The sequence below is a fragment of the Centropristis striata genome, chromosome 15 (genome assembly GCF_030273125.1).
Source record: "Centropristis striata isolate RG_2023a ecotype Rhode Island chromosome 15, C.striata_1.0, whole genome shotgun sequence".
In the NCBI taxonomy this organism is placed as follows: Eukaryota; Metazoa; Chordata; class Actinopteri; order Perciformes; family Serranidae; genus Centropristis; species Centropristis striata.
In genome coordinates this window covers 37,253,664-37,280,517 of record NC_081531.1, presented here as the reverse complement: position 1 = coordinate 37,280,517, position 26,854 = coordinate 37,253,664, and the positions used below count along the sequence as shown (strand labels likewise).

Here is a 26,854-nt window from a genome sequence, read left to right as displayed (position 1 = left end):
GGCTGTTTTGTCCCATCTTTTCCCAACGTTAATAAATAAAGGGCTATTATTTGTAACAGAGAGTTTTTACAGTGTGTAATTACTGAAGTATATGGTGTGAAAACTTCCTCCACCAGTATATTATATCAGAATAAAAGTATTTCTTGTTTCTTTCTTTATTATTCTGTTATTCTGGAGCACTAGATGAATTACAGCGCGTGGCCGCTAGAGGGCGCTAAAGTTCCGCCCCAACAGCTACAGAAGACTCCTGCTAGTACAGGAATGTAGCTAACCACTTTCTCCACTTCGCCATGAAAAGACGATGATTTGAGAGGAAAAGCAGCAGCTAGGGGAGCCATGACACGTTATAACGCGGTGAACGTTTGTAAACTGGTCGCTGCGCTTCTTCTCTGGCTCGGTAAGTGGGTCAAAGCCCGCTGAGACGGCTACTGGGCTAGCTACACCGCTAGCGCTAAGTTAGCGGTTGAGCTAACGGCTAACCGGAAGTTGTCTTCAATTCACCTTCAAAATTAATTTATCGATTAAATGTAACAAGACACAGCAGGCATTAAAGCTAGTAAATCGTATCTATAGATGTACTTAATGGCAAACAAGTCGCTAGATATTAGTCAGAGACCGCGTCATACTGTGTTTGCCTCAAAAATATTGACTTTGTTGTTTTATTTTGAAATCAAACAGGAATTGGTGATTTCATATTGGCTAACTTGACGCAACATAAAGAAATGCAGGTGATCCTACAGGGGGCTTGTAAAAATGCTGCTGTGGTGCACGTCAAGGTAGTGAAATATATGATGATAAATATAATTGATTACCTGCAAATATGCCTCCCGAAAAAATATATAAAAAGTATGCACAAATGCAATTACATAGCAGCTTTTATGGGGAAAATGGAGATGACTAATGACATTTCAGCTCATCCTGTTTTAGTGTGTAGTGAAATTTCATATTTATTTGTATGCATTCCTTTTCGCCTAATTGTTTCCTATTCCTCTGAATGAAGCGTGCAAGCTATTTGCAGCATGATATTTCTGTATCATTGAAATCAGCCTGCAGTCATTTGATATTCATAGAAGTCCTTGTGCACCTAAAACATTTAGACGATATAGTGTCCCAGAAGTTATTGCGATGAAATATATTATTGTAATTTTAAGACCAATTTATGCCTCTGATATAATGAGCAATGCACTGTTAATTCTTATATTCAAAGTATTCACATGTGAAAAAAATATTCAAAGGGTTGCTATTATTATTAATTCAACAAACCTGCATGGAAACACAAGGGAGATATCTAGGTCAGACATTATTATCATTATCATCATTATCATTATTATTATCATATCATCATTATCATATCATCATTATCATCATTATCGTTATTATCATATCATGTCCATTTATCACGAGATAAGTCCATATTGTAATTGTCTTGACAGGCCTTCATATCAGCTTTTTCCATGTTTTTCCCCTCATGTTACAGGGACAATAATTAATGTTGTTAATGAAATCTGTGCTTTCTGCACCATATCTACAGCCGTTAGATGACTTTTGGCTGATATAGTTAATAATATATTGGATTTTTATTTGTAAGAAATACAGAATAGCCATAATGAAGTTTAGTTTTTCAACAAATTATTTTTTTTAATCTTCCTAGTAATGGAGGTTTATGCGTTTAAATGAAGCACCTGTTGTTTGTTTTGCTCCTTGCTGTTGCACATAAAGTACAACAGACTGAACAGACTCACTGAAAACACCTGCAGGACTCACCTGCATGACTCATGACTCACCTGCGTGACTCACCTGCAGGACTCACCTGTGTGACTCACCTGTGTGACTCACCTGTGTGAGTCGCAGCGTGCTGAAGTACAAAACACATGAGTGTTGAGCAACCGCATGCTTTTATATCTATATATTTTTTACATTTTTACAGGTTTTCTTTATAGTTTGAAAACTAAGCAAGTGAGTCACGCTGACTGTCAATCATTTACAGCTTCATCAAGTCAAATAAATGTATTTCCACAAATGGCACTTTCCCTCCGTATCTCTCCCCTTGGCATAGATCCACATGCTTACATGCACATTATAGTTGTAAAAGTAATATTTACAACCACAGATCGTACACACTGAGCAGAAGCACAGCTGGCCTAGTTTCAAAGTCTCTTTTCTTGGACTGAAAGTCTCAGTTTATCTTGTTCAGATAAGACGTGCTGCTGTAGAAACAGCTGCTACATGTGTTACTGTTCCAGATGTTACTGTTCCAGATGTTACTGTTCCAGATGTTACTGTTCCAGATGTTACTGTTCCAGATGTTACTGTTACATGTGTTACTGTTCCAGATGTTACTGTTCCAGATGTTACTGTTCCAGATGTTACTGTTACAGATGTTGCTGTTCCAGATGTTGCTGTTCCAGATGTTGCTGTTACAGATGTTACTGTTCCAGATGTTACTGTTCCAGATGTTGCTGTTCCAGATGTTACTGTTCCAGATGTTACTGTTACAGATGTTACTGTTACAGATGTTACTGTTCCAGATGTTGCTGTTCCAGATGTTTCAGGATGAGCTCTAATGTTAGAAGTTAAGGCGATACATTGATAAATATGTTCTTATTTACAGGCTTCAAGTAACAGTAAGCTTATTTCCATGATAATGTGTCTGTTATAAAATATCCCAGCGCTCCAGCTGACATATTCCAAAACCAAAGCATCTTCAATCTGTAAGATATTAACCCAATGAAAAAATGTCATTAATTCATTAATGACATGAATGAAAACAAAACTTAAAATTGTGATATTAATGAGAAAATCACTTTATTTTACATGTCTCATTTAAAAGGTCTCCAAAAATAAAGTATTTGCACGAACCAGATCCTGTTAAAACAATAAATTCTCCTCAGAGACACTGAAGACATGATTGATTCTGTTTACACAGAGCAGAGGGGAGAGGACAGGATAGGCTGTTTACACAGAGCAGAGAGGAGAGGACAGGAGAGGCTGTTTACACAGAGCAGAGGGGAGAGGACAGGAGAGGCTGTTTACACAGAGCTGAGAGGAGAGGACAGGAGAGGCTGTTTACACAGAGCAGAGAGGAGAGGACAGGAGAGGCTGTTTACACAGAGCAGAGAGGAGAGGACAGGAGAGGCTGTTTACACAGAGCTGAGAGGAGAGGACAGGAGAGGCTGTTTACACAGAGCAGAGAGGAGAGGACAGGAGAGGCTGTTTACACAGAGCTGAGAGGAGAGGACAGGAGAGGCTGTTTACACAGAGCAGAGAGGAGAGGACAGGAGAGGCTGTTTACACAGAGCAGAGAGGAGAGGACAGGAGAGGCTGTTTACACAGAGCAGAGAGGAGAGGACAGGAGAGGCTGTTTACACAGAGCTGAGGGGAGAGGACAGGAGAGGCTGTTTACACAGAGCAGAGAGGAGAGGACAGGAGAGGCTGTTTACACAGAGCTGAGAGGAGAGGACAGGAGAGGCTGTTTACACAGAGCAGAGAGGAGAGGACAGGAGAGGCTGTTTACACAGAGCAGAGAGGAGAGGACAGGAGAGGCTGTTTACACAGAGCTGAGAGGAGAGGACAGGAGAGGCTGTTTACACAGAGCAGAGAGGAGAGGACAGGAGAGGCTGTTTACACAGAGCTGAGGGGAGAGGACAGGAGAGGCTGAGTTCATTGTGTTTAGCATGTGGAGACCCAGTTTTTTTGAGTTGTTCCCACTTCTAACCAGTACGCTGATTCCATTCCACAACTTAAATATTTTATATAGATTTAATATATTCCAGTGAAATACAAGGCCACCAGGTGATGAAACAGCTGGTTCAGAGGGTTTTCTTCCTGATCTCTTTTAATCCAACGATCAAAGATTTATTGGCACAGTTGATGAAAATAATTTCTTCTTCTCTCACGTCTCTCAGGTGGAGACACACACACAAACCGAGCTCAGGTAAGGGCTGTGTGTGTGTGTGTGTGTGTGTGTGTGTGTGAGTGTGCCTGTGTGTGTGTGTGTTTGTGTGTGTGTGTGTGAGTGTGTATGTGTGTGTGTGTGTGTGAGTGTGTGTGTGTGTGTGTGTGTGTGTGTGTGTGTGTCTGTGTGTGTGTGTCTGTGTGTGTGTGTGTGTGTGTGTGTGTGTGTGTGTGTGTGTGTGTGTGTAGTGTGTGTGTGTGTGTGTGTGTGAGTTTGCCTGTGTGTGTGTGTGTGTGTGTGTGTGTGTGTGTGTGTGAGTTTGCCTGTGTGTGTGTGTGTGTGTGTGTGTGTGTGTGTGTGTGTGAGTGTGTATGTGTGTGTGTGTGTGTGTGTGTGTGTGTGTGTGTGTGTGTGTGTGTGTGTCTGTGTGTGTGTGTGTGTGTGTGTGTGTGTGTGTGTGTCTGATCTAAGGAGAACCTTTGTCCTCCTGCAGGTTGCAGCAGCAGCAGATCAGCAGCAAACAGGACGCAGCTCTGTTGGTGAGTGCAGAACGTCAAACATTTGGAGCATCAGGGGAAGAAAAGGAGTTAAAGGAGTTAAAGGAATAATTTCTCTACATTTAGGAAATATTCTTATTGTCTCTACTGACAGTGTTGTATGAGAAGATTGATCTTGTGTAAATATGAAGCTGTAGTCAGCAGGCAGACTGAAACAGGAGGGAACAGCTTGCATGGTTCTATTTAAAGTTCCCTAACAGCATCTCTGAAGCTCTTTATTTAATATTCTGCCTCTTTTAAAGAGAACGGGAATAGGGGACAGGGGATTTTTAGGGGGAGATAGCAGGTCAACAGTAGATGCCACATAGAAGTGGTGCATAACTTGTTAATTTATTAATTCGTAATAAATTCAGTAATTAAAAATGATTAATGTGAATATATGAAGGCCATTCTCATGCTCAACTATGTATCCAAAGTTGTTTCACCAATATTTTCTAATACAATTTGTTACACAGATTTGGTGCTTTTTGTTTTTGACAGAAATAAATCCCTCCAAAACTGTACATTAAGACACCAAGACATAGAGAAACACCAGAGAAATCCATGGTGTGATTTGGTTTAAAAAAACTTTTGACATTTTGGAGATTTCTGCAAGAATTTTATTTTTTGGTGATTGTGTTGTGAAGTTTCATGAGTCTGTGATTCTCCTAGAGGTCTCAGCAGCTCATTTTATACTCTGAGATCAAGTTTCACTGACTAACATCATCAACATGAAGAAAACTGGACTCATTGAGTCCACAAGAGTCTCATCTTTACACTCAGACCTGATTCCTGCAGCTCAGACTGTTTAGGACCCCATGCAGAAATATCGAATACACCAGACAAAAAAAAAATAAAAACTTGAGTGCATGAGTTTTGCATAAAGTGGGCATGTTTGTAAAGGTGAGACTTGTAAAACCCACTTTCATTCAGCCGTCCTGAGGTCAAAGGGACCTATGTTTGCTCTCGATTGCTTCTATAATCATGTCTCTTCTCTGTGCATGTCTCTCCTCAGGACTGGAGGAGGTTGTGTTGGTGATCCAGAGTCAGAGGAACTCCTTCCACGCCCGCCGCGGAGCTCAGAGGAAGGAGGAGATCCTGCAGCAGGCAGCTGACCTGAGAGAGGTAACACCCAGCAGCAGAGCATTAAAACTGAAGCTGGGTCTAAATCTGACCTGAGAGAGGTAACACCCAGCATCCAGAGCATTAAAACTGAAGCTGAGTCTAAATCTGACCTGAGAGAGGTAACACCCAGCAGAGAGCATTAAAACTGAAGCTGGGTCTAAATCTGACCTGAGAGAGGTAACACCCAGCAGCAGAGCATTAAAACTGAAGCTGGGTCTAAATCTGACCTGAGAGAGGTAACACCCAGCAGAGAGCATTAAAACTGAAGCTGAGTCTAAATCTGACCTGAGAGAGGTAACACCCAGCAGAGAGCATTAAAACTGAAGCTGGGTCTAAATCTGACCTGAGAGAGGTAACACCCAGCATCCAGAGCATTAAAACTGAAGCTGGGTCTAAATCTGACCTGAGAGAGGTAACACCCAGCAGAGAGCATTAAAACTGAAGCTGGGTCTAAATCCGACCTGAGAGAGGTAACACCCAGCAGCAGAGCATTAAAACTGTAGCTGGGTCTAAATCTGACCTGAGAGAGGTAACACCCAGCAGCAGAGCATTAAAACTGAAGCTGAGTCTAAATCTGACCTGAGAGAGGTAACACCCAGCAGCAGAGCATTAAAACTGAAGCTGGGTCTAAATCTGACCTGAGAGAGGTAACACCCAGCAGCAGAGCATTAAAACTGAAGCTGAGTCTAAATCTGACCTGAGAGAGGTAACATGCAGCAGCAGAGCATTAAAACTGAAGCTGGGTCTAAATCTGACCTGAGAGAGGTAACATGCAGCAGCAGAGCATTAAAACTGAAGCTGGGTCTAAATCTGACCTTAGAGAGGTAACACCCAGCAGAGAGCATTAAAAGTTATCAAGATAAACTCTGACTAAACTTCCACTTATTTTCTATTAACAGGACGTTATCTTTGTTCTTGGTTTAAAAACAAAAATGATAAAATAGTTAATTGAACAAGTCTTTTGAGTGTTACGGGTTGTTATGACATCTGTTTTGTTTTGTTTTGTTGTTCTTGTAAAAAAAAGATAACAGATTATGCAAATTATGCAATTATTTGGTTGCAATTTTCTAGATATTAAAAAAAACAAAAACTACTATCAGAAGTGTGTGGTGTTCCTGTGGCACCAATAGGTGTCCTCCTCACCATAGAGCTCCTCGTATCGCTGAGAGGAGCCGAGCTCTCTGCTCCCGCTGGAACTTTACTGATGCATGGCTGCAGGGTGACTTTACTGATGCATGGCTGCAGGGTGACTTTACTGATGCATGGCTGCAGGGTGACTTTACTGATGCATGGCTGCAGGGTGACTTTACTGATGCATGGCTGCAGGGTGACTTTACTGATGCATGGCTGCAGGGTGACTTTACTGATGCATGGCTGCAGGGTCACTTTACTGATGCATGGCTGCAGGGTGACTTTACTGATGCATGGCTGCAGGGTGACTTTACTGATGCATGGCTGCAGGGTGACTTTACTGATGCATGGCTGCAGGGTGACTTTACTGATGCATGGCTGCAGGGTGACTTTACTGATGCATGGCTGCAGGGTGACTTTACTGATGCATGGCTGCAGGGTCACTTTACTGATGCATGGCTGCAGGGTGACTTTACTGATGCATGGCTGCAGGGTCACTTTACTGATGCATGGCTGCAGGGTGACTTTACTGATGCATGGCTGCAGGGTGACTTTACTGATGCATGGCTGCAGGGTGACTTTACTGATGCATGGCTGCAGGGTGACTTTTACTGATGCATGGCTGCAGGGTGACTTTACTGATGCATGGCTGCAGGGTGACTTTACTGATGCATGGCTGCAGGGTGACTTTACTGATGCATGGCTGCAGGGTCACTGTTACTGATGCATGGCTGCAGGGTGACTGTTACTGATGCATGGCTGCAGGGTGACTGTTACTGATGCATGGCTGCAGGGTCACTTTACTGATGCATGGCTGCAGGGTAACTTTACTGATGCATGGCTGCAGGGTCGCTGTGGAAACAAACGTGTCAGCAGTCAGTGAATGAGATGACAGGAATATGGACCAACAGCCTGCAGAAGTCTTGATGCTTTTCCTTTGATGGGAATCGGTTCTGCAGTCTTTTGATTCTTTATCCAAACTAATTTTCAGTCCAGAACCCCTGATAGGAGAAGTAGCAGAAGGGCTGGAATGATTTATAGCAACATATTATAAACCAGAAGCTCTGAGGGTGTAGATCTCTGTCAGTGGTGAGAAATAAAACCTTCCCTCCCAGTTTAATAAAACCAGCCAGTAGATGTTCTGTAATCCTCCTGAACCTTAAACATAACCTCCGTGGCCGAGCTAATGAACAATGTCCCAGACTGGCAAAGTGTTTATTTCCCTCAACTACTGAAAATATCAACTGTCTACGATCATCTTTTCTCTGAGGCTCCAGGCGTGTTTTTATCTTGGCAATGATTTGATAATAATAATGTTTTACAGTCCTGTAAACAACCAGCAGCTGGAAAAAGCTTTAATCTCAATCACTTAGTCTGTGAATACATTAGTGAGGGAGTCGTAGAGGAAACGGTCAGTGATTGACAGCTCGCTGATTGTTTCTGTTTGTGTCGGTGGTTTGAGATGTTTCTGCCTAACAACAGAGAGAACATGCAGCTAGTGAGAACGCAGAGGAACATCAGCTTGGCTTCATATCACAAAATATAAAATATACAAAATATCACTGTGTTATTCATAACTTCCTCCATGAGTAATAATTCACTATAAACACTCAGTCTCTTTAATCAGCATCATCTTACTGGCCAAGTCTTGTTTGGGAAAAACATTTTTTAGAGATGTTTTAGGTTAGAGAACATACTCTGAAGATTAATTTCAGCTGTTTTTAGCCTTTAGTATGTGATAAAAACAAGTCAATTCATGAATTAATCTTTGTATTAAATTGTGTTTAAGGCTTTAGAGCATAATGACATGAGTATATGACCATTACCAGGCTCAACTATTGCAGCAATTTGTGTGATCTGAGATCAAGTTTCATCACACATGAAGAAAACTGGACTCATTGAGTCCACAAGAGTCTCAGCTTTACACTCAGACCTGATTCATGCAGCTGTCAGACTGTTTAGGGTCCCCAGGATGCAGATTTATGCATTAGGCGGAAATATAAGGAACTACATGGGTTTAAGCATAAAGTAGCATGTCTGTCAAGAGGAGAATAATGGTTTAAAAGTCAGAAGACCACTTGAAAATGAGATGGTGAATTATTAAATTTAGCCAAACTTTGGAGGGATATTTCCCTCCTGACAAAAACACTCAGACTTTTATTCTCAGGGAAGAACATTTCTGTTCTGCAGGTTCACAGGAACACCTCAGTCTCTCAGCTGAATGATGAATTATTTTTTTTGTGCAAATAAAGATTGAGAGGTTTTGTCAAATACTAAAAACGCATAAAATGATATGTTGGCCCCAGCAGCTTCTGGAAGCATTTAGAGGAGCAATCATCTCTGAGTGTGTGTCTGGTTGTCTCTGATGGAGAAATCTTCCTCTAGACGTGTTTATCTCGTCTGATGGCAGCGAGCTGCTGGTGAGGGCAGGTTGTGCGTCATGTGTTTGTTGACAGGTTGTGCCTCATGTGTTTGTTGACAGGTTGTGCGTCATGTGTTTGTTGACTGACGTCTGTTTGTTTCTCTTATGGAAGGTGAACACGCTGGTAAACTGACAGCTGGTTGTCTCTCTGAGGGACGGAGACGATGTTCACCTGAAGGAGAATTAGACTGAACTGTATAATAAATACTGTGCAGCTATTAAACATCTGTAAAGGAAGATTTAGGTGTTCCCAAAGCCTTTTTATTAATATGACAATAAAACAAACAGGAAGCTCGTATGACGACTGCCAACTTTTCACTTTAGTTTTTATGAGGATGTTATAAAATTGATTAAACAAACAGTGATTAATTCAATATATTTACTACTTTAAGTAAAATAAAATGAGAACTAAGTACCGGCAAAAACTTTAACTCATCAATATATCAACTGAACCCCAACAAGCTGTTTCATTTTTTACTCTTACATTTTACTTTAGTGCAGAATAACTGTTATAATGACATAAATCATCAAAAAGAAAAAACGTCTAAATTTATTTGGTAAATTATTTTTAAAAATTAGAATAAAATGGAATTTGTATATAAACACTTTTCAAGTGTCACAAATTAAAAAAATGGTGCTATATAAATACTATATATATTGAATTATTTGCATGTTTCTAGCCTCTCCTGTCCTCTCCCCTCTGCTCTGTGTAAACAGCCTCTCCTGTCCTCTCCCTTCAGCTCTGTGTAAACAGCCTCTCCTGTCCTCTCCCCTCTGCTCTGTGTAAACAGCCTCTCCTGTCCTCTCCCCTCTGCTCTGTGTAAACAGCCTCTCCTGTCCTCTCCTCTCAGCTCTGTGTAAACAGCCTCTCCTGTCCTCTCCCCTCTGCTCTGTGTAAACAGCCTCTCCTGTCCTCTCCTCTCTGCTCTGTGTAAACAGCCTCTCCTGTCCTCTCCCCTCTGCTCTGTGTAAACAGCCTCTCCTGTCCTCTCTCCTCTGCTCTGTGTAAACAGCCTCTCCTGTCCTCTCCTCTCTGCTCTGTGTAAACAGCCTCTCCTGTCCTCTCCCCTCTGCTCTGTGTAAACAGCCTCTCCTGTCCTCTCCCCTCTGCTCTGTGTAAACAGCCTCTCCTGTCCTCTCCTCTCTGCTCTGTGTAAACAGCCTCTCCTGTCCTCTCCTCTCTGCTCTGTGTAAACAGCCTCTCCTGTCCTCTCCTCTCTGCTCTGTGTAAACAGCCTCTCCTGTCCTCTCCTCTCAGCTCTGTGTAAACAGCCTCTCCTGTCCTCTCCTCTCTGCTCTGTGTAAACAGCCTCTCCTGTCCTCTCCTCTCTGCTCTGTGTAAACAGCCTCTCCTGTCCTCTCCTCTCTGCTCTGTGTAAACAGCCTCTCCTGTCCTCTCCCCTCTGCTTTGTGTAAACAGCCTTTCCTTAACAGACTGAGGTGATGAGGATCATGATGATGAGGATTTAGTTTATTTTAAATTAATGGATGTGGTTTTGGTGTCAGTGCTTTGTATTTGGAAATGGAAATTGAAAATGTAATTCCTCCATTTCAAAGAAAGTTTGCCATATATTTGAGGAAACAACATTGCAATCAAGACATCTGACTCCATTCAAGAACATTTTTGTATTCTTATCTCAACTTTCTCTCACTTAACTATAAGTTATAATTTCTGCAGGATTTTAAAGTGCTTCAAAATAATGAAATAAAAATAGTGGAAACCTGCACATGGCTTATAAAACAGGTTTGGACCAAAAATTGTGTTTCTGCCTGAGAGAAAATCCCAAATATTAGAAAGTTGGTAAATTCTGTAATAAATCTCTGAGGTCGTTTGTACAAACCACTTGAGATTAAATGTGTTTGTATCAGTGGTTCTAGTCCTCTCCGCTCCCATCAGCCAATCAGCTGGAGACTATATATATATATATATATATATATATATATATATATATATATATATATATATATATATATAAAAAGCTCTTCTTCTTCAGCGTAAAGCCCAGTTGGCTCTTAAAGTTCTGTACTGACTTGGTTCCTTCAGGTTGGATCTCTTATTGAGTCCTTTTGGACAAAGCGTCAGCTGAATGACATGTAATGTAACTTTATTTAAACAGTGTGAATCATATTTTTGTGTGTGTTTAAAATGACATTTGATCTCAGCGTTGTTTCCTCTGTTTCTCTCTTCTCTTGCGTCCCTCAGGGACACAAACAAACATTTCTTAATCATATCGTTGTGTTGTTGTTGTTGTGTTGTTGTGTTGTTGTGTTGTTGTGTTGTGTTGTTGTTGTGTTGTTGTTGTGTTGTTGTGTTGTGTTGTTGTTGTGTTGTTGTGTTGCTGCAGGGCGTTCCCGTGGTTCTTCTGCTCCACCAGCTCTCAGAGTACGACGGAGACTGGAGCATCCTGCCCGTGATTCCTCTGTGAGTCTTCCACACAAATATGGAAATCATAAACAAATCAATAATTTAGATTTAATAAAAATGTAATGTAATGATTGATATGGAGCGGAGATCAATGCCATAAATCTATCTGTGGATCCTTCCAGTCTTGCAGCTGCTTACAGCCAGTCAGCGTCCTGGTTTGTGTTCCTGGAGGAGGAAACCAGCGTGGTTCTGCCCGTTCTGCTGCAGGTTCTCCTCAGGTACCAGGTCCAACAGGTCCAACAGGTGACTGGTACAAACTCTGAGCTGCAAACACCTTGATGACTGATTATCTGCATCAAACAGCCCTCTGTGCTCATGCAAAGCCAAGAAATGAACTGAGAAACGTTCTCCCTTCCTCCGGCTCCAGGAATGGTTTCTGGGTAAAGCTCTCCATGACCGCGAGGCCTCCATCATCCACCACTACGCCTTCTCTGAGGACCCCGGGTCCTTCAGCTACCCCGACCCGGCGGCAGGCTGGGCGCTCAGCTCGCCGCTGCTGCAGAGGTGATGTCATCTCTCCTTTCTTTGTTTAAGGAAGAGTTGTTCTATGGTAGCAAGAAACAATCTGTTTTCAGGGGAAATTAACACAAAGTTAAACGAGAAGTCTGGGAATGCTGAAATGAATCACAAAATGCAGATTTGTCTTAAAAATGTGAAAGTTTTAATGCATGAAAGCTAAAAACGTGCAGTTGGAAGCTGAACTGCATTACCTGTGGGAGAAAAAAAGTTGCATACAAACATTGATTTCCTTTAAAGAGCAAAATGTTTTGATAGCTTAATGTATATTTACTTTGTGTTCAAAGTTTTAGTGAAGTCTTCAGGTAAAAGTATGCCGAAGTAAAACACAATAGTAGAATGTAGAGACAGAGATTACTTAGAGATACTGATAGGGATTTATTCAGCTGTTTAAAGAAAAGTTTATTCAGTAAAAACACAAAACAGGAGTCAGATTAACTGCTGAATGACTCAGGAGATCCATAACTAATCATAACTAATGTACATGGACACAGAAACAGTCTGGATGCTGTCTAAAAACTAAATAAAACAGAATACGGTTATTTTCAAATCCTTTATGACATATATTAAATTAAAAACTGTACAAAGAAAAGAAGAAAGAAAGAAAATGTAACTCTTAATGCTCATCTGCCGGGTAGTTTTAACAGATTTAGTTTGAGCAGCAGCACTGGGACAGAAGAAGATGTGACGTTAAAACGTTTTGGGTCTTATCTTATAAACCTGCTATGACTGGTGGGTTTTAAGAGCCTGAAGTTCAAACTGATAAACTTGAATTGAATTTAATGCATTCTGTTCTCTGATCTATGCTTTAATAATAAACTTTCTACTTCTACCTTGTTGTTTTTGTTTCATCATCATCGTTCAGACTTGCAGAGCGGATCCAACACGAGCAGCTGAAGTCAGATTTCACCATCGACCTGAAGCACGAGGTACCGTAGACATGTTCCTCTCTGCATCATTATAAATCATGATAACGGGATAACTGCTGTTCAGCTCTGCTTCAGCTCTACTTCCCGCCTCGGCAATGTCCTCTTCCAGACGTCCTGCTGAGAGAAATGATGGCGGACAGCTTTCTGGCTGCTCTTTTGTTGAAAAGGACCCTGCAGCTTTCCCTGCTGATAGATCTTTTATTATATTTTTAATGCAGAAGCTCGACTTCTGAATGGGTCCAAGAATGAGAGACTGAATGTGGACATCAAGCTTGTGCTGCTTGTGAAAGTTCTTTTAAATTAGGCCTAATATGAGATTAAATTCAAGGTAAAATCAAAGTTTTGCTTGACTTTTCTGGAGTCCAAACAAAGAAAAGACATTAATTCAGAACATTACTCCTCGTAAAAAGTCAATAATGTATTTAAAATGCACAACGATACCTTGAGGTTTATTTCCCCCAAATGACTTTCACAGAATAAGTAATTCACAGGGTAAGTTAGTTTATATGACTGAGTTATTAACAGTTCATATTATATATTATTATATATTCACTGTTACAGCCCACGAGCATAAAAAGATCAACATATATTGATCTCTTCATGTCTTCTTTGTGTTTTGTAGCTTGCGTTGTATATTTGGGAGGAAGGAAACGGTCCAAAGCTGACGGCAGTGACAGAGTTCTGCACCGAGAGGAAAAACAACTGTGCTACCACGTTTACATCCTACCTGCCCTACTGTGTATGTACGACTCTATTATATTACATGATATGACCTTTGACCTCATTCCTAGCCCCAATGATTAATAATTATTATTCAGATAATATGACATTGGTACATGTTGTTTCTACTGTTAGTTTATTGTTGTTTTTGATTAATCTCTAGTTATACTTTTAGTACTTTGTTTGTTCTTATACATCAATACACCACAGCAAATTCATTGTATGTGAAAACAAGGAACAGATGAAAACCTGCAATAAAACTCTGATTCAGATTTTAAACCGGAAAGGTTCTTCTACACTAACATGGTAACAGAACAGTGAGCTCATCTGCTTCATGGAGCGACGGAGAAACTAAACCAAACTAAACTAAACTAAACTAAACCAAACCAAACCAAACCAAACTAAACTAAACTAAACTAAACTAAACTAAACTAAACTAAACTAAACTAAACTAAACTAAACTAAACCAAACTAAACTAAACTAAACTAAACTAAACCTGTGGAAACACCTCAGTTACACCTCTACTGATAGATAGATAGATAGATAGATAGATAGATAGATAGATAGATAGATAGATGGATAGATAGATAGATAGATAGATAGATAGATAGATAGATAGATAGATAGATAGATAGATAGATAGATGGATAGATAGATAGATAGATAGATAGATAGATAGATAGATAGATAGATAGATAGATAGATAGATAGATAGATAGATAGATAGATAGATAGATAGATACATACTTTATTTATCCCAAGCTGAGTGGCCTCAGATAATGTAGAGCAGCAGAAGAAGCTACTTTATTCACTCTGCTGCTACAGAATAATGACGTCAGCTTGAAGAAACAGGCAATACTAAAATTAATGTTACACTTTTTCCTTTTTGACATTTTTTTTTCAGAGGCTGACTTACATCACTTATAGTTTGTTATTTGTGTTGATCCGAAGCCCTTTAAAAACACAAAAGGTGCACAACAACACAAACAAACTGACTCCTGGTGGCTTTAAAGAAACCTTAAAGAAAGCTTCAGATTCCCATCAGAAAGGCCAAGAAGAAGCAGTGGAAATAGTCCAAATATAGCACACATTTAAATTGATATTGATTTATTAGTGGGCCTTTTTTTTTAAAACCTATCCATTTTAAAATCGTGTTAAAAATCAAAGCAGTATTTGCTCAGTTGAAGGCGGATTACTTTCTTTCTAACCAGTAACCATTTTTTAGTAGAGCCCTGAGAATAAGGTGCATATTTGGATGATATTAAAATTTGTAAAAAAAAAGTAAAATTTGGGAAATCACAACAGGCAAAACATAAAATGTAATAACAGAAGGGCGCATTTAGTGGAAAAACACATTTGTCATCATTGTGACAAGTGTTTTTATCTGAATACGACAGCTCACATCAGCATGACCAGTTTTATATGGAGGTAATTATCAAGGACATTATCAGGGTGGTTTTATGAATCCATCATCTTAAATAGTGTTTAGAACTGAGTAGAATATCAAACAGTGAGCACATTATGCCAGGCTTAGTGTGCAGGAATACAGATATCTGAGTCATCCTCCAGCAGCAGCAGCTGGTGAGTCTGTCAGGAATCATAACTGAGTGCTGCTGCATTCGTTTGATGCAGGAAGAAGAAAAAGGTAGATAAAACATAAAACCATCTTCATTCTGTATGCCTGAAGTATAGAAGCAACATTTCTCTCTTCAACAAACTCTCACAGGAAATAAAATATATATATAAATACTTCACCTCTTATCGTTCAGTAAGAATATGATTTATTTTGCTCTTTTTACATTTTAATCACTGTAGCCTTATCTTTCATTACTAAATATAAAATATATATATAATATAATATATAAGTCCTACAGCTCTATGGACAAGCAAACAAGTTTGATTTCTTTGATAAATGATTGTTTTTAAAATTGGAATAGAATGAAAGTTATATATAAAGATTTTTCCAAGTGACCGTGTAAGTGTCAGGAACATGGAACAGATGGGTCTCCAGATATTCTACATATTGAAGTATTGTTTGCAGATATTCAGTCAATATTTGTCACGTGAGCGTTCGCCTCAGCAGGATGTTTGAACAGGATCTGATTCCTCCCAAGGGTTTATTTTTGGAGACATTTTAAACGTTGCTTTTCTTTCTCTCTTGTTATTCGTAGGGAGACCCTGTGCCCAAGAAAGACGTATTTGTTGCCGTGAAAACTTGCCAGAAGTTCCACTCGGAGCGCGGTGAGTGTGTTGAAACCAAATCTGATTCATAAACGATATTCAACACATAGACAAGGTGATGTTGTTGTCAAAATGAACTCTCTGAGTTTCTTTATCACATAATAAATGGAAATTAAATGGGAAAATTTTAGCCCAGACTATTTGTTTCCTGCCAGCGCTGGTCCATCCAGTCCTGTTAACCTGCCAGGTGGAAACGGTCCTGTTTAAATTCACAACCTCACCTGCTGTCTGCTCACTTAGTGTAATTATCCAAAACACTGGTGTCTGTTTTTAGTGTCAGAATGAGCCTGTAGTTTTCTACTTGACTATTTTAAAGTAATTAACAGAATGAGAAGCAGACAGCAGAGTGTGTGACGAGCTGTTATTAGAGGAACTTTCCTCTTTTTAAACTCATCATTGTCTTTTAATCAGTCTAATAGAAACAGGCAAAATAAGAAACACAATAACTAAAACATTCTTTATTTCTGCAGCCGAGAGGAAAGACTTCTGATGACGTGACACTACATTCTTAGATATTTAGATATTTTATGACTTTTATTAGTCACTTGATGACTCTGCTGAGCTAAAAACCATAACAGTTGATCAAAAGAAGGTTTTTGTCTTTTCTTATCACCACGTATGATAATTATCACCATGCAGATACACCTTCTCATTCAATGCTTTTTCTTTATTTGTATTATATTTTCTACATTGTAGATTAATAATAAAGATATTAAAACTATGATGGAAAACATATTAAGTCATGTAGTAAACTGGCAGTCAGCCTTTGGTTGGCCGGCCTTGAGTCGTCTCTGAGCAATGATACATCAGCCGAATCATTACAAATTTAATCAAAAACTCTGAAGTTAAACCAAAAAAAGCAGCTTTTTGGTTAAAAGAAAAAGAAGGAGATAAGTTACTGATTCTCAATAAATTAAATTTATGTAATTTTTTGAGAAACTGAAAGAAAGAAGAGAAACTTGAGTTGATAAAGAGTATTTTACTGGAACTTACTCAAATCAAATGTACGTAAAGCAACCATGTGAAAAACCTTTTGCTTATTTTGATCGTTTCTTTTCTTTTCATTTTAGTTTTCTTTTCGTTTTCTTTTCGTTTTCTTTTCTTTTCTTTGCCATCTGACACAGGCACCGTGTTCCTGATGTCGGCTGCTCGTTAAAATGATAGTAATAATAATAATAATGTTTTCATTATGACAGTTGCCAGTAATGCCAGTTTTGGGCAATTTTCTTTTAAAGGAAACATCCTTTTTAAACCCACCAGTGGGTTTTGAGTTCATCATTTAAAGTCTAAAGAAGATGTAAAAAGTGTTCTCCAAACCAGAATATGTTTTATATTTTAGATTCTTCACAGCAGCCTTGAACCTTTAGCTTTGAGCTCTCAAACACATGAAGGAGGCCAGAAATCCCAGATTAACTCTTTAAGATGCTCCTTAATGAAAACATCCAGGTGAGCAGCTCATGAAGCTGCTGAGGGAAGAACAGAAGAAGAATCTAAAATATAAAACATATTCTGGTTTGTTTAACACTTTTTTGTTTACTACATAATGTTCCATCATAGTTCTGATGTCTTTAATATAAATCTACAATATAGAAAATATAATAAAAGATAAAGAAACAGCATTGAATGAGAAGGTGTGTCCAAACTGTTTTCAGTTTAAGCTCTGAGCTGTAAATGTGTGTGTGGTCCAGTCCCGGTGGTGAAGGCGACCTGGGAGAAGGACGCGGCGTTCTTAGAGTATTACAGCGACGTGGAGGACGCCTCCGTCCCCTCCGTCAGCCTCGGGGTCGCCAACACCCTCAGAGGTACATACTGCTGTTATAACACCCATACTGCTGTTATAACATCCATGCTGCTGTTATAACACCCATCCTGCTGTTATAACATCCATCCTGCTGTTATAACAACCATGCTGCTGTTATAACATCCATCCTGCTGTTATAACATCCATCCTGCTGTTACAACATCCATGCTGCTGTTATAACATCCATACTGCTGTTATAACATCCATCCTGCTGTTATAACATCCATACTGCTGTTATAACATCCATCCTGCTGTTATAACATCCATCCTGCAGGTATAACATCCATCCTGCTGTTATAACATCCATACTGCTGTTATAACATCCATGCTGCTGTTATAACATCCATGCTGCTGTTATAACATCCATACTGCTGTTATAACAACCATGCTGCTGTTATAACATCCATCCTGCTGTTATAACATCCATCCTGCTGTTACAACATCCATGCTGCTGTTATAACATCCATACTGCTGTTATAACATCCATCCTGCTGTTATAACATCCATGCTGCTGTTATAACATCCATACTGCTGTTATAACATCCATCCTGCTGTTATAACATCCATCCTGCTGTTATAACATCCATGCTGCTGTTATATCATCCATGCTGCTGTTATAACAACCATGCTGCTGTTATAACATCCATGCTGCTGTTATAACATCCATCCTGCTGTTATAACATCCATACTGCTGTTATAACATCCATCCTGCTGTTATAACAACCATGCTGCTGTTATAACATCCATCCTGCTGTTATAACATCCATGCTGCTGTTATAACATCCATGCTGCTGTTATAACATCCATGCTGCTGTTATAACATCCATGCTGCTGTTATAACATCCATCCTGCTGTTATAACATCCATCCTGCTGTTATAACATCCATACTGCTGTTATAACATCCATGCTGCTGTTATAACATCCATACTGCTGTTATAACATCCATGCTGCTGTTATAACATCCATGCTGCTGTTATAACATCCATGCTGCTGTTATAACATCCATCCTGCTGTTATAACATCCATGCTGCTGTTATAACATCATCCTGCTGTTATAACATCCATGCTGCTGTTATAACATCCATACTGCTGTTATAACATCCATCCTGCTGTTATAACATCCATACTGCTGCTATAACATCCATGCTGCTGTTATAACATCCATGCTGCTGTTATAACATCCATGCTGCTGTTATAACATCCATGCTGCTGTTATAACATCCATCCTGCTGTTATAACATCCATACTGCTGTTATAACATCCATCCTGCTGTTATAACATCCATGCTGCTGTTATAACATCCATACTGCTGTTATAACATCCATCCTGCTGTTATAACATCCATGCTGCTGTTATAACATCCATACTGCTGTTATAACATCCATACTGCTGTTATAACATCCATACTGCTGTTATAACATCCATGCTGCTGTTATAACATCCATGCTGCTGTTATAACATCCATCCTGCTGTTATAACATCCATACTGCTGTTATAACATCCATGCTGCTGTTATAACATCCATACTGCTGTTATAACATCCATGCTGCTGTTATAACATCCATGCTGCTGTTATAACATCCATGCTGCTGTTATAACATCCATCCTGCTGTTATAACATCCATGCTGCTGTTATAACATCCATACTGCTGTTATAACATCCATGCTGCTGTTATAACATCCATCCTGCTGTTATAACATCCATCCTGCTGTTATAACATCCACCCTGCTGTTATAACATCCATCCTGCTGTTATAACATCCATCCTGCTGTTATAACATCCATCCTGCTGTTATAACATCCATGCTGCTGTTATAACATCCATACTGCTGTTATAACATCCATCCTGCTGTTATAACATCCATGCTGCTGTTATAACATCCATCCTGCTGTTATAACATCCATACTGCTGTTATAACATCCATCCTGCTGTTATAACATCCATGCTGCTGTTATAACATCCATACTGCTGTTATAACATCCATCCTGCTGTTATAACATCCATGCTGCTGTTATAACATCCATGCTGCTGTTATAACATCCATGCTGCTGTTATAACATCCATCCTGCTGTTATAACATCCATGCTGCTGTTATAACATCATCCTGCTGTTATAACATCCATGCTGCTGTTATAACATCCATACTGCTGTTATAACATCCATCCTGCTGTTATAACATCCATACTGCTGCTATAACATCCATGCTGCTGTTATAACATCCATGCTGCTGTTATAACATCCATGCTGCTGTTATAACATCCATCCTGCTGTTATAACATCCATACTGCTGTTATAACATCCATGCTGCTGTTATAACATCCATACTGCTGTTATAACATCCATCCTGCTGTTATAACATCCATGCTGCTGTTATAACATCCATGCTGCTGTTATAACATCCATACTGCTGTTATAACATCCATACTGCTGTTATAACATCCATGCTGCTGTTATAACATCCATGCTGCTGTTATAACATCCATCCTGCTGTTATAACATCCATACTGCTGTTATAACATCCATCCTGCTGTTATAACATCCATACTGCTGTTATAACATCCATGCTGCTGTTATAACATCCATGCTGCTGTTATAACATCCATGCTGCTGTTATAACATCCATCCTGCTGTTATAACATCCATGCTGCTGTTATAACATCCATACTGCTGTTATAACATCCATGCTGCTGTTATAACATCCATCCTGCTGTTATAACATCCATCCTGCTGTTATAACATCCACCCTGCTGTTATAACATCCATCCTGCTGTTATAACATCCATCCTGCTGTTATAACATCCATCCTGCTGTTATAACATCCATACTGCTGTTATAACATCCATCCTGCTGTTATAACATCCATGCTGCTGTTATAACATCCATACTGCTGTTATAACATCCATCCTGCTGTTATAACATCCATGCTGCTGTTATAACATCCATCCTGCTGTTATAACATCCATCCTGCTGTTATAACATCCATCCTGCTGTTATAACTCGTTATAACCTGTCTCTCTCGCTGCAGGGCATTGTGGGAAGACGTTTGCCATCCTGCGGCGTTTCCTGAGCCGAGCGGCGCCGACGGCTGACTGGATCCTGATCGTTGATGATGACACTCTGATCAGGTCGCTGACTCATCAGATTAACTTCATCACATTTATGCAGTACTCTACCTCAGTAACATGTTGTACATGTACTTAACTTGAGTACTTCCATTTCATTACTTTATACTTCTATTCTACCACATTTTAGAGCAAATATTGTACTTTTACTCTACTACTGAGTTACCTTTCAGGTCCTGATTTAACATGTTAAAATGATGATGCATTTTACAAATTAAACATTATTATTTATTTATTTTATTTAACAATATTTAAGAAGTTAAAATGAATAATGACAGTAAAATGATACGTACATAAATGAATCAATAATAACAATACAATAACATATTTGGAGTATATATAACAATCTAAGTGGGGCCATTCTGAATAATAAAAATAATAATAATAAGTTAAATTTATATATCACCTTTCAAGAAACCTAAGGACGCTTTACAATAAATCCAGTAGGATGTCTATAATAATAATAATAATGGTGCCCCGAGACGGATGAGTGAGTCCAGAAGCTTCTGTGAAGTGATGAAGAAGTTTTTAGAAAATGTCCAGAGAGGGAGGCAGCGTTTCAAAAAGGTTTCAGTTTGGTGCTGGAGGTGATGAGACCTCATGACGAGTACTTTTACTTCTGATACTTTAAGTACATTTTGATGCTGATACTTTTGTACTTTTACTTCAGTAAGTTTTGTTCAGTTTTGTGTGTATTAGTACTTTTACTGAAGGATCTAAATACTTCTTCCACTACTGCTAACTTTAGTTTTTTAAAGCACCAAGAAAATCATGCCAGCCAAATACATTTTTGGATTTTAATTTTAGTGATTTACTAATATATATATATTTACTAATATATATATATATAAGGAATAAGTTCTTTCTGTGTTTTTTTGCAAACAATAATAAAGGTGTAACTTACTGACATCTCCAACAAAACCTGCAGGAGGGAGAGATAGATGCAAGATAAGATAATATATTTCTTTATTAGTCCACAACGGGGAACTTTTCAGGGTAACGGCAGCAAAAATAGAAAGAAGCATCAATAAAACAATACAAGCAATATCAACAAGAAATATACAAGTATTAACACTTTAAACAATAAGAAATGTAAAATTAGGAACAATAGAAACAATATAGACAGCTGAAAAATGACATTAGGAAAAGTGTTTATATTGCACAGTGAGTAATATATATATATATATATATATATATATTGAGCAGTTGATGAACATTATAGTGCATGTTCAGTTAAACGTTAAACTCTGAGGAAAGATCAGAGCCTTGAAGCAGTTCTGGTGCAGCACAGACTCTTGTGAAATAGTTTTAAACTGCTGTAAAGTCTCTTAGTGAGAGTATTGCTGTGGTGATTTATAGTGGTGAATAATATAGTGGTGAGGACCTTTTGTCTGTTTCTCTATAAACTATGAGTCTTATAATATAGTGGTGAGGACCTTTTGTCTGTTTCTCTATAAACTATGAGTCTTATAATATAGTGGTGAGGACCTTTTGTCTGTTTCTCTGTAAACTATGAGTCTTATAATATAGTGGTGAGGACCTTTTGTCTGTTTCTCTGTAAACTATGAGTCTTATAATATAGTGGTGAGGACCTTTTGTCTGTTTCTCTATAAACTATGAGTCTTATAATATAGTGGTGAGGAGCTTTTGTCTGTTTCTCTGTAAACTATGAGTCTTATAATATAGTGGTGAGGACCTTTTGTCTGTTTCTCTATAAACTATGAGTCTTATAATATAGTGGTGAGGACCTTTTGTCTGTTTCTCTATAAACTATGAGTCTTATAATATAGTGGTGAGGACCTTTTGTCTGTTTCTCTGTAAACTATGAGTCTTATAATATAGTGGTGAGGACCTTTTGTCTGTTTCTCTGTAAACTATGAGTCTTATAATATAGTGGTGAGGACCTTTTGTCTGTTTCTCTATAAACTATGAGTCTTATAATATAGTGGTGAGGAGCTTTTGTCTGTTTCTCTGTAAACTATGAGTCTTATCTCCTGATCCTGGCCTGTAGTCTGTCCAGGCTGCGGCGCCTGCTGCGCTGCTACGACCCGGAGGAGGCGGTGGTGCTGGGGGAGCGCTACGGCTACAGCCTGCTGCACCGCGGCTACAGCTACACCACCGGAGGAGCCGGGTGAGGCTGGACTAACCCTCAGACCTCTGATCTCATCCTGCAGGAACAGACTCAAACTTCTGCTTCTTTCTTATTATTTCCTTCCAGTCCCTCTTCCTTCATCTCCATTCTACACGTTTACTGAGCACATTTTGTGGAAAAAACCCGAGGATACCTGCACAGTCAAGTTTCTCTCAACTTTTCTCTTTATGTCTTTCCATTGACTTTCTACACGGCCGTCTGGCTCGGTGTCTGAACACAGTCACAGGGAATTAAGCTGCTGTGAAAGGTTTTATTAAAGGTTTTATTAAAGGTTTTATCAAAGGGCTTCAGCAGGTGCAGCAACGCTTGGTTACATTTCTTATATTAAGAGAAAAAATAATTTGATTTAGATGATACATTTCTAAACTAGAAAATTTCCTCTGGGGAAATTCTGAAAGGGCTTCCTGAACGTCTACATATGTGTTTAGAAAAAAAAAAAGAAAAATAGCTTTGTTAGAGCGATCTAAAAAAACTGTTCTATCTTCCCTTTTTCCGAAATCTTCCTGCGTTTTTAATATGGGAGCCAATGAGGCTGTTGGTGGTGTTGGTGGATCATCTGTGCGTCCTACGCCCAAACTATAACTCTGACAGCTTTACCAGAGGATTGTGAGGGAGAAGACTAATTTTCCTACGTTTCTATGTATAAATTATTTCTGTAGAGTGGAATTTGCGGCCTGGAGCGCAGTTTTCAAATTTATTTTTTGACAGTTTTTTCTCTCCCTCTACACTCTGGTGATGATGTCACACACTGTGACACGAACATTCCGTGCAATACACACCCATTATAATCTCAGAATTTCTCCAAAAATGATCATGGTCATTGAACAGGGATTGATAAAAAACTATATGACCTATCGAAACGTGGATTAATACACCGATACACAAGACTTGTGTCTACTGTTTAAAGTTTAAATGGAGTTACTTACGTCGCAAAAAATTCGTATTCCGTAGAGAAAAGTAATAGCACACCGATCCCGATCAAACCGCACGTTTTGATATATAATTTGTCCTGCAACTCTTCAAGTTGTAGGACTAGTAGCGGGACGAAATTGCGTCCGGAAGAGGAAGAAGAAGAAATCCACAGTATAACAGTAGTGCAGCACTGGTCCCTGCAGATATTGCTGGATGGGACCAGTATGGACCAGTGCTGGGGAGATTGCCCCGAGGCCCTAATTAAAACTGTAATTAGTAATCCACTAATGCACAGACAGGCTGGATATTATTCATCAACATGATAAAATATTCACAACAACATTTAAGAAGCATTGCCTCTTTAAAAGTCAAGAAATTTAACATTTTTAGTATTGTGATGATTAAAAAACAGCTCCTCCATATCCCTCAGGGCATGTAGATGTTGTGTATTTATTATTATTTATGTATTTCTGTGTTTGCTGTGTGAAGGATGGTGCTGAGTCACGTGGCCGTGTCCCGGCTGCTCGCCAGCAGCTGCCGCTGCTACACTGATGACGCTCCTGATGACATGGTGCTGGGACGCTGCTTCACCTCGCTGGGGGTCCCCATAACTCACAGTCCCCTGTTCCACCAGGTAGGACACACACACACACACACAGTCCCCTGTTCCACCAGGTATGACACACACACACACACACACACACACACACACACACACAGTCCCCTGTTCCACCAGGTAACACACACACACACACACACACACACAGTCCCCTGTTCCACCAGGTATGACACACACACACACACACACAGTCCCCTGTTCCACCAGGTAGGACACACACACACACACACACACACACAGTCCCCTGTTCCACCAGGTAGGACACACACACACACACACACACACACAGTCCCCTGTTCCACCAGGTAGGACACACACACACACACACACACACACACACACACAGTCCCCATGTGTGGTCCCTGTGTGTGTCCCTTCGCTGGGAGAAGACATGGTGTCTGTGTTGTGGTTGCAGCTATAATAAGATGATAAGAACAGAACAGTAGAACAGTTGAAATATGTTGACTAAATGAAAGATGACACATTGAGAGCAGGCAGGCAGACAGCCTGTTGTTGGTGTTGCAGGCGCGGCCGTGTGACTACTCTGAGACGCTGCAGCAGGCCGTCTCCTTCCACAAGCACTGGAACGTAGATCCTCTGGTGGTCTACAGAGACTGGCTGCAGGACTCACACCCTCCAGACGAACTGTAGGGACTCAGTGTGTACGGAAACAAACACTGAAGCTAAAGAAGAAGAACCGAAGAGAAGAGGAACACATGAGCTGAAACGTCATAAAGCCTTAACACACACATTCATCAATACTTCTGAGATCCATATTGACTCAAAGGCTGCCGTGTAAGAAGCAGTACTCGTCACATTGTAGTTCAAATTAAAAAGAATAAATAAATATGGAACCAGGAAGTAATATTCTGAGGAAAAACAAGAATTTCCCCAGATTAAAGTCACAACGAAAACTGTTGTAATAAACTTTTTTTACAGCATTTTTTAACAAGAAATATTCTCTGAGATTATATTTTTTTTTTTTTTTTCGAGAAAAAAACAAATTATCTGAGATTAAAGCAGCAAATTTACAAGACTCTGAGTCTTGTAGATCTTGGAGATTATAAAGTCATGAATTTGCCAGAAAAAATCTGCGATCTCTGAGATTATGGGCGTATATTTTTGGGAAGAATAGGATATTCTGAAATTAAGAAAATAACCCTCAAATATTCTAAGAATATGAAATCATAAATTTACCAGAAAAAAACCTCTGAGATTATGGTCATACATTTAAGAGAAGAAAATGTGGATATTCTGAGATTAAATTGGCAGATTCAGGAGCAAAAGACTCAAATATTCTCATAAATAAATTTGCAAAAAAAAAAAACCCTCAGAAATGTGAAAAGAAATCAAACTATTTTTAGAATGTAATGTCACAAAATTGCATTAAAATAACTCAGAAGTTCTGAGTTCGAAGTGGTACATTTTTTGAGAAAAGAGACGCAACTTTATGAGAAAAAAACTCATAAAAACTTTTTTTCTCTTCATCATATTAAACCTTACAATCTGATTTACCAATGAGCAAATACGTGTGTTTTTAGCTCAGATTCTGCATGTTATCATGAGCATCATCTCCTGTTATCAGGTGTTGATGTTGCATTCTAACAGGAGGTTCATTAGAGACTCTGACATCATGGAGACTCTCCCTGTCATCATTAACAGTCTGGGCATCAGAAAACCTTTGACTCTCTGAGCTTCATTTAGTTTTATTTAGCAGTCGTTGGAGGGACTGCTGCTGGTTTATCATTAAAGGGTCACTGCCGTCACTTTCACCCCAAGACAACATGTTAACCATCAACCAAGACATTTTATTTATTCATAAAGATCATATTCATTTATTTGTTCTAATGTTTACGGTCTGATCTGATAGGATCTGTCCTGAGGGCTGTTCCATCAACGCTGGTTGAATTAAGAGCAACTTTAACCAGCCGTTAACTAGTCAACTAGTCAACTAACTGAACCAGGCTAGACTAGCAGCACCGGCTCCAGCTCAGAGTAGAGAACAGCCCTATTAATGGATGGTGGAGCAGCCAATAAGATGTCTCAAACTAAAAGCAGCGCTGAAGGAGCTTCATGAAGAATATCTACTGAACCAGCTGGAAAAACAGCTGATTCTTCCTCGCTTTATGAAGAATATAAAGTGATTCTACCAGACTAACTGAATAAATAAATAAAGTCATTTTGGTTTGATTGAACGCATCTCTCACTTAAATGAGCGAGACTTATCAAAAAAAGCCAGGCTTTTCCTTAAGCCACGTTGATGGAGCGCCCTCTGGTGGAGAAACACAGTTTGTTCTGTTTATAT

The 26,854-nt window shown here is 39.3% G+C and overlaps 1 protein-coding gene across 1 annotated transcript; it reads left to right on the top strand.

The window, feature by feature from the left end:
* Nucleotides 1-240: 240 nt before the first annotated feature.
* Nucleotides 241-26,854, top strand: b3glctb (beta 3-glucosyltransferase b). Its single transcript, XM_059351438.1, has 15 exons — nucleotides 241-397; nucleotides 3,906-3,934; nucleotides 4,389-4,434; nucleotides 5,447-5,556; nucleotides 11,455-11,531; nucleotides 11,657-11,777; nucleotides 11,902-12,038; nucleotides 12,916-12,979; nucleotides 13,602-13,718; nucleotides 15,872-15,941; nucleotides 17,630-17,743; nucleotides 20,770-20,869; nucleotides 22,878-22,997; nucleotides 24,420-24,564; nucleotides 25,075-26,854. The coding sequence occupies exons 1-15, from the start codon at nucleotides 337-339 to the stop codon at nucleotides 25,198-25,200; spliced, it is 1,437 nt and encodes a 478-aa protein (XP_059207421.1). The 5' UTR covers nucleotides 241-336; the 3' UTR covers nucleotides 25,201-26,854.